The sequence below is a fragment of the Nelumbo nucifera genome, chromosome 1 (genome assembly GCF_055504915.1).
Source record: "Nelumbo nucifera cultivar China Antique chromosome 1, China Antique-T2T, whole genome shotgun sequence".
NCBI lineage: Eukaryota > Viridiplantae > Streptophyta > Magnoliopsida > Proteales > Nelumbonaceae > Nelumbo > Nelumbo nucifera.
The window spans coordinates 66,226,987-66,235,194 of record NC_142649.1 but is presented as its reverse complement, the minus strand read 5'-3'; the positions used below and the strand labels follow the sequence as shown (position 1 = coordinate 66,235,194).

The following is an 8,208-nucleotide window of genomic DNA, read 5'->3' as shown; positions in this document are numbered from 1 at the left end:
TTCATTTTCATTGCAGCTGTGTCCTGTTTGAGTGTTGCAATGTAGTGGCAGTAGATGTGCATTGGGAATATCTTTGTACCTATATTAAGGTAATTTGCTGAAACCTCTCCTGAAGTTTCTAGTTGTTGCCAAAACCTCCTTGGAGTTTGATAATTGCAATCACCTCCCCTGAACTTTCTAACAGTTGTAAATAGATCTCCATTGGTAATATCTTCTAAAAAGAGGAACCAAAATGTCTAAAATAACCATGTAGTTGCTTTTGACAAAAATGTTTACTTTTCAAATTTTCTCTTCATATGAATTGCTACCCCAAACCCTTCCAATCTCTTTTATGAAATTGATTTATTTTTCAAATTTGCCCATACAGATCAATCATTCAAAGGGCTGCAGCTTTAAATTCTCTTTGTTTTTATTGTTTATAAAAATTGTATTATTTATTTTTGATAGAAACCAGCTTCAATGGTAATTGCATGGGTATTTGAGCATTTTCATGCCCTTTTTTAGAAAATTCTGTCATACAGAATCTATTTGCAACTGTATATGAAAACTCAGGGGAGGTGATTGAAATTAGTAAACTTGAAAGGAGGTTTCAACAATGATATGAATCTTTAAGAGATTTTCAACAATTTACCCAATTTTTTTGTATCAATATGCCGCTGCAAGTAACTGTTAGGACGGTCCTGTGGGGACCAAATCCGATTTCGCATTCGCGGGCGTGGGTTTGTGGAACCGTGCCTTGGTTAATCAAGTTAAAATAAAAAATCAAGAGTGCCCTGCCCAAAATAATTAAAACCAACGTGAGAAAAGTACGACTTACTGTCTCTCACGGTCTCACCCCTTCTGATTAGTATGAGACTGAAGCTCAACAAAAACAGCTATTTCCATCTTCTGTCTCTCCAGCCACATCTCTCTCATTTCCCGAAAAGGACCTCGTAAATCCGATCGGGACTCACTGGAACTTTCAGAGTTTTGCAGCATTCTCTCCGGTCAGTTTTCCTGCAATGCCGGTCTCTCGTTCTCTATTTCTTCTATTTCTTCTTCACTTGGCAGTTCTGGTAGTCGCTCGGAGATCCATAGCTTCTTCTGAGAAGATTACCAGCCCGTGGCAGACGCTAAGTGGTTTGTATTTCCTCCTCTTCTTCTTCTCCTCTTCCCTGTACCTCTGCTTTCTGTTGTCGGTTTTAGTTCTTTACTTGCGATAATAACTTGCTCTTGAAATGTAGAATGCTGAGGTTTTGCATGCGTTCTTTTGTTGTCTGAATAAATTATAGGAGCAATTTTTGTCCCTTCTTGCCTGTCTTCTCCTTTCCTTTGCTGTTTCTTTGGTTGGTTTTCTATGCGGAAATGACGGATTATTTTGTTAGATGAAAAAAGAGGAAAATTAGAATGAATATGTTTATTGTTGTTATTTTAATTTTGTTCTGAACTTTGTTTGAAATAAAACAAAAGGTTCATGAGGCGGAAGTCTCTTGAGCGGATTTTCTATGAGAAACGTACAGATTTTTTCTCTAAGAAAAGCTTTATTGGGTTTGATTTTTCTGAGAAAAAGCTTAAGCGGGGAACTTATGTTATGAAAGATCGATGATCATGACTACAAACGAGCATGACTTTTCTTTTTGTACTCGTATATTTCCTTGAAAATAGCTTGTTTTCAGTATTATGGTTTTTCTTGGGCGGGTGTGGGAGCGGGGAAAACGAAAAGCCAATTATACCCTTCCGACATCATAGAAATTATCCTATTTTAGACTATTTCAGTTATTGTATGCCATATGTCTGGCCTATATTTATTTCATTCTCACATCGAAGTGTTTTTTTTTTTTCCTTTCATTTGCAATAAATAAGTGCTTTATTGTGATCCATAATTCCATATATCAGTTAGGAGTTATGAAGCAATCAAACAAGAAAATAAAAATGCCATAAAATACCAATACTTGCGTCAATCTGTAGGTTCACATATTTGAAAGTTGTTTCTGCTTTTAGAGTACAGTAGCACGTTGTTATTTGAAGAATCTGAAAAAGCCATATTCCCTATCAAGAATTTACTTGCTTCCCTCTCCTTTTTCCTATAGGTTCACATATTTGAAAGTTGAATGTCTGTGATGTAGGATCAACAGCTCTAATACCAACTTGATAACTCACATCAGCTACAACCATCATTGCAGGACATGCTTCCGAACTTGTAGGGTAGGCTATTCTATTACCAATTGATGTAGGGCTAGAATGATCCAAGGATGGGTCTGTGGAATAATGATTGGCTAGGAGAGTTTAAGGATGAAAGGTAAGGGTTAAGAAGGGTTACACAGATTCTGGGTCAAATTGCTGAGAATTGTGAATTCTCCGTAGGACGATGGAAAACTACAAGATTAAAAAAAATCAAGTATAGGGACTGTGGACTAAATTTTTTAGTGAGACTTTGCTGAGATGTTTAGTATAATAAATCATATTGGGCAATTTAATTTGAAATCCTTATGAACATAACAAAAGGACAAAAACACCTTTAATGAGAAAAACAACTAAAATTCCAGAAAATAGGGTTTCAATAGAGTTTGTAATAAAATTTGGTAGAATGAAAAATAAGGAAGATCTAGGGGGGGGGATGATAATTACTCAATAAGCTGTAAGAACTCAAATAGACTCTATTTGTTCCTCTACATAAATGAGAAAACTCAATAACACCTAAACTACATAATCAATGAGATGAAACTTTAATAACAGCAAAAATATAACTAGGCAAACCAAACTCTTGGGTCAGATCCATACGGACAGGTAAAAACGATCAAAATGCTCTCTTATCTAAAATACAAAAAAAAAAAGAAACTTAGAATATTCTAGTTTTGACTATTTAGCTTATCCACTACTCTGACTTTGGGAGAACTCGATATAAGAAATTGGTTTATGCTTCTTTAAAAAGATATACATGAAGCTAGTTATTAAAGAAAGAGAAGTACACAAAAATCAGATGCCAATGACTTAGTTGAAACTCAAATAACTAATTATTCCATGGATGACGATGCAGATGCTGGTAATAATAAATGAACTGACCTGTGGAAGTGTGGAGAGGCCCTGGTGGTGGACCTCTATGAACTAAAGGGAGAAACGGTAGCCTGGTGGAGCTCTTGCATTAGCTAAAGGAATGCCTCCCACAACCAGGAAATGAGGATGTTAGAGTGTGGAAGTGGGACAACTCTAGTCTGTTCTTGGTGAGATTGTTCTACAGGCAACTGACTAGTGCAATGGTACACCTGGTGACATGCAAAAGATATGGTTGCCCCTAGTTCCATCTATGGTAGCATTCTTGATTTGTCTTGTGGTGCTGGGAAAATGACGAACAAGAAATAAACTAGTCACTTGCAATATGAGCATCCACTCCATGGCATGTGTATTCTGACCATAACTTAAGAGTCGGTGGACCACCTCTTCATTCATGGCTAGTTTGTGGCCAGTAAAGTGCTCTACTGTTGCAACATGTTGAATGTCAAATGGTGCCTCCCAAGCTATAAGGGAATTAGCGGCTGGGTGGCAACTAAAGGGCCTAAATGAAAGGTGGAGAATACTATACAAAATGATTCCACCAGTGGTCGTTTGGCCTATGTGGACCGAAAAGAATCAAAGAATATTTGAAGGCATAGTAGCCCTAGGGACAAGGTGTTTGAAAGGACGATGGAAACTCTACATTCCTGGATGGTGGTGTTGACACAAATTTTGTGCATAAATTTGAAGCACAAAAAATAAGGACAAATTCAAATAAATTTGATTTTTTTATTATTTTTGTAAAATATGGGTGGGGTACAATCTCTCTTTTCTTTCTTCTTTTACAACAAAGAACACCCTCCAATTCTCTTGTTGTTCGTAGGATCCAAGAATGTAATAAATTCTTTTTCCTAGATCACTTGCACTTTGAAATAGAACCTGCACAACAGCTTTGAGGCCCGATATTGTAAAAATACTTGCTTTGAGATATTTCAAGAGAGAAACATACAAATGAGCTCCCTTGGAGTTAACATTGATTTTGGATAGAGAAGTTTTCCATTAAGGATGGTTCATTGCAAAAAGATTTGGTTGTTAGAGGAGAGAAATACCAACTCAATTAGAGAAAATTGATGATGCTCCCTTGGAGTGATCTCTAAAGACATTTTCTGCAGCAACTTGAGGGTTGAAAGACTTTATCTTTGATTATAAAAGGCTTTAGTTATAGCAGTTTGAGGGCTGTCAACCTTGATTTTGGTGTAGCCGTCCCTTCTTCTTTTTTGTCAAAAGAAAGCGAGCCCAGAGAAGGACCCCTTTGTTGTCCTCCCATTTTATAGTGGATGTCTCTATTTTAAGAGCCCGCCCTATTTTAATTTTGATTTCAATGTTATAAAAGTATATTCCAGTAGTCTATTAGGATGATCTTCAATGGATCTGTCAGCCAACCTTAGTTTCCGCTTATATGGTCATTCATTAGGCACTAGTGCATGTTAATTTCCATCAAATGGGTCTCACTAGATTGGATTGAAAGAAAAAAAAAAACTCTTCCAGCTATTAACGTGATTCTCTTTGTCACTTTTTGTTGATCATCGATATGTCTTTCTATGGCAGTGGGCCCTTCTTACTAAGATCTAATTGGTCCCCTGTGAATTAGGCCATGTGATCAGTATTTATGATTGGACGAGGGGCCCGTATAAAAGGAAATACCATTCAGCTGGTTAGTTGATTCTCCATTGTATCAATCAGTCAACTGTCATTTCCTTTTTTATCACTTAAGCGCCATTAAATGTCAATTACCATTTAATTAGGGCCTGTCATATTAGCTTGAGAAGATTTCCAGTTGATGATTTTGTCATTTTGCCCATCACCAAAAGGTAGGTGATTACACCATGTGTAACCTTACCATATAGGGCTGGCATGCTTGAAAGCCAAGTGGCAAGGGTGGAAGCCCATTAGCCTTTCCAATTTGGGTTCATATAGGGCCCCGCCTAATGCATCTTGGGCAATAGCTTAGTGAACCCATTGCCCAACAGCTATTCTTAATTTCTCATTGGGCTCTACCCAAGACATTTCCCTGGGCCACAATATTTTCTCCTTAGTGGACCCAAAGGACCTAAAGTGTATGTTTTTTTACCTGTCCCCAGGTGGTACACAAGGATTTCCCAAATTTGAATCATCAGTCATTTTAATTTTGGCATTTTATTTTTGTAAACTGTATAGCTGCTCACTGTACAGGAGCTATGCTTATACTTTGAATTGATCTACACAATCATCTATCATCTTACAATTTCTTGAAAGAAATTACAATATTGTTTCACCCACATGTTTATATGAAGTTGTGAAGCATATTTTCATCTTTAGTTTGTGTTTCATATTGTGGTGCTGTTCATTTATACTTGCAAAGAAGATTTGCACCTCAACCATTTTGCTTTTATGTCCTTTTATCTTTTGCTGTTGATCAAGTTACTGTCTTCTTGGTTATCCATTAAGAATTTGGTACATCAGCTTCCAGTATCCAAATGTTAGCTAGAATTTTCTTGTAGACATATTGCTATTTTCTCTGGTATTCTTGGAGAGCTATCATGTGAAGCAGATCCTATCTGTTGGCTTTTGTTTGCAGGAAATGCACCTTTAGTCATAGCGAAGGGTGGCTTTTCAGGGATTTTTCCGGATTCAAGTTATCATGCCTACGCTTTGGCCTTGATTACTAGTTTGCCCAATGTGGTCCTGTGGTGTGATGTGCAGTTGACAAAAGATGGAGATGGAATATGCTTTCCATACCTCAATCTAGGGAACTCTTCTAGCATATCATATGTCTTCAACGATACTAAAATGTACCGTGTTAATGGGCAACTCATGGAAGGATTCTTTTCTGTGGACTTTACCCTAGATGACTTGACAAATGTCTACTGTAAGTGCAACTTCTTAAGTTTTTTAAATTTAATATTCTCCTGCATAAATTTAGAAATCTGGGATGATATATTTTGACACCGATATCAAACTCCTGAGATTTTCAGAATTGTAACTGACTAAATCATACTACTTTTCCTTTTGTAAATTATTTCACAAATTAGATCTTTTGCCATGTTTTTATTAGTTTACATTTTGAGTCTGATATGTTTTTGCCGTTGGAGGTTCTTGAAGCTGTCATAAGGTACCCACAGATTCTTGAAAACTAATCCCTAATGTACAAGGAATAGTAATGCATACCTTTCTGCCCAACTTCTTTGCAGAATGTTGACATTGCTATTACAGAAAAGCATACTAGATCATTATGGTGTTATATCATTTAGCATTATAAGGGGTGATTAGTGCCTTGATAAACACCACCGAGTTTGGGCAACACCAGACCAGATCTCTAGCCTTGTTTCTCGCTGGCGAGCGGCGACTGTATCAAACTTCAGAGTTCATAGTTCAGAGAGGTGGATTCTTGGTGGAATATGCCAATGGAGATTAAATTGCTGTTCGATCTATCTACATTTACTTGGCCGAAAAAAAGGGGAAGGATGATGTGGAGATGTGCTAGAGCAGCAGTGGTTTGGACATTGTGGGAAGAAAGAAATGCCAGAATCTTCCAAGAGAAGGAGAGAAGTAAGCAGAAAAGTATGGACTAAGCTACGATTGACTTGGACACCACCCATGGAAGGATTCATGAAGCTGAATTTTGATGGGAGTAGTCAAGGAAATCCGGGACTTTCTGGAATTGGAGGAACTATCAGAGACAAGGATGGGAATCTGAGAGCACTCTACTCCGGACCGATGGGGATTGGAGACTCTATAAGGGCAGAACTGTATGCAGTCCTACAAGGTGTACAGATTGCAAGGGAAATAGGGGTGGAGTGCTTGGTGATAGAGGGGGACTCTAAGGTGGTGGTGGGTTGGCTTAGAGATTCAGATTCGGTGATATGGTGCTACAGAAATGAATTGAAGAAATTCAAATGGGAGACACAACATATGAATTTAGTCACACAATGGGTGGTAAGGGAGGCTAACTCATTTGCTGATTGCTTAGCCAAACAAGGAGTAACTAGGGATCAGTTGTATTGGGTCCAATTGTAATCTTGTGATGGTTATTTTCTTTTAAAGGGTGAGGCTGCACCTCGCGCCTCCCTTTGGGATACTTGTAACAGTTTTTATTATACCGATAATTAACTTTTAATGAAATTTTATTTATCAAAAAAAAGATTAGTGCCTTGACAAACTAATGAGCGAAAAAACTGTTTAATGCCTATAAGAGCTCCTTAGGCCAATTGCTGAATCTTTTGTGTGGCTGATTACTTTCTGTAGCCTGAGATATCATAGATTTTACTGACAGTTTGTTTTCCACTTGAACAGTAACTCAAGGAATTTACTCCCGAGCAAATAAATTTGATGGTAATATGTTCAAGATTCTTACTGTTGAAGATGTGGCAAAGCAGTTGAAGCCTCCAGGCTTATGGTTGAATATTCAGGTAAACAATTTTGAATCATAATCTAAGATGCCCTGATATGGACATGGGTTTAAGAAACAGCTAGGAATTTCCATTTCTTGAACTCAAGGAAATGGATATGGAAGCAATTGTCCTATCTGATATGATGATACCACAGTTTTATTTCTAATCCCTTTAAAGTGAAGCATTGTTTTCAATACTTATATCTTGCCAAATTAGAATATTCTAATTTTATAGATTAAATTTGTCCATGCAATAAACAGCATTATATCAGAGCATAGCTGATAGGAACCGAGGCTCTCATCCTAATCCAGGCCCAAAGAACTCAGTCCATGCCATGCTACCAAGGACTTGTAGAGAGATTGGGTCGAATGGGCCCTAGTACCTTTCTTATTTCGTACCTTATTTTATTTGTTATGTTTATGTTAATGGGCCTTGTCCATATAGGCTTGTTGACCCTTTTTCTTTTCATTAACATCCTCTTTCTTTTGGGTTGATTTACATATTGGTATCAAAGCAATCCTTTCCCTCTTTCTTCTTTCACTTCAATCCCATACACCCTTCGATTGGAAGAGCATATGGAGAGTTAGATTGCTTATTATTCTTAGTTGGTTGCTGCCTATTTGGAGATCTAGAATCTGGCTATTAGAATGCCAAGAAGTTGCTATCTTTTCTCTTGCTCAAAACCCTAGATGACTAGAGAGATTCGCTGTTAAGGGCCAAGGAGATTGAGTTAGGTTGGTGCTCAAGACTTGGCAGATAGATTCACTGTTAAGGGCTAAGGAGGTTGAGTTAGGTTGGCGTTCAAGGC

At 37.5% G+C, this 8,208-nt stretch overlaps 1 protein-coding gene across 1 annotated transcript in view; it reads left to right on the top strand.

The window, feature by feature from the left end:
• Nucleotides 1–784: 784 nt before the first annotated feature.
• The window catches only part of LOC104594181 (glycerophosphodiester phosphodiesterase GDPDL3-like), a 43,633-nt gene continuing 36,209 nt past the window's right edge, over nt 785–8,208 (top strand). The window contains exons 1-3 of the mRNA XM_010254363.3: nt 785–1,119; nt 5,588–5,878; nt 7,303–7,418. Of these exons, the coding sequence (XP_010252665.1) occupies nt 1,002–1,119; nt 5,588–5,878; nt 7,303–7,418 (525 nt within the window). The 5' untranslated portion in view covers nt 785–1,001. The remainder of the gene's footprint in view (nt 1,120–5,587; nt 5,879–7,302; nt 7,419–8,208) is intronic.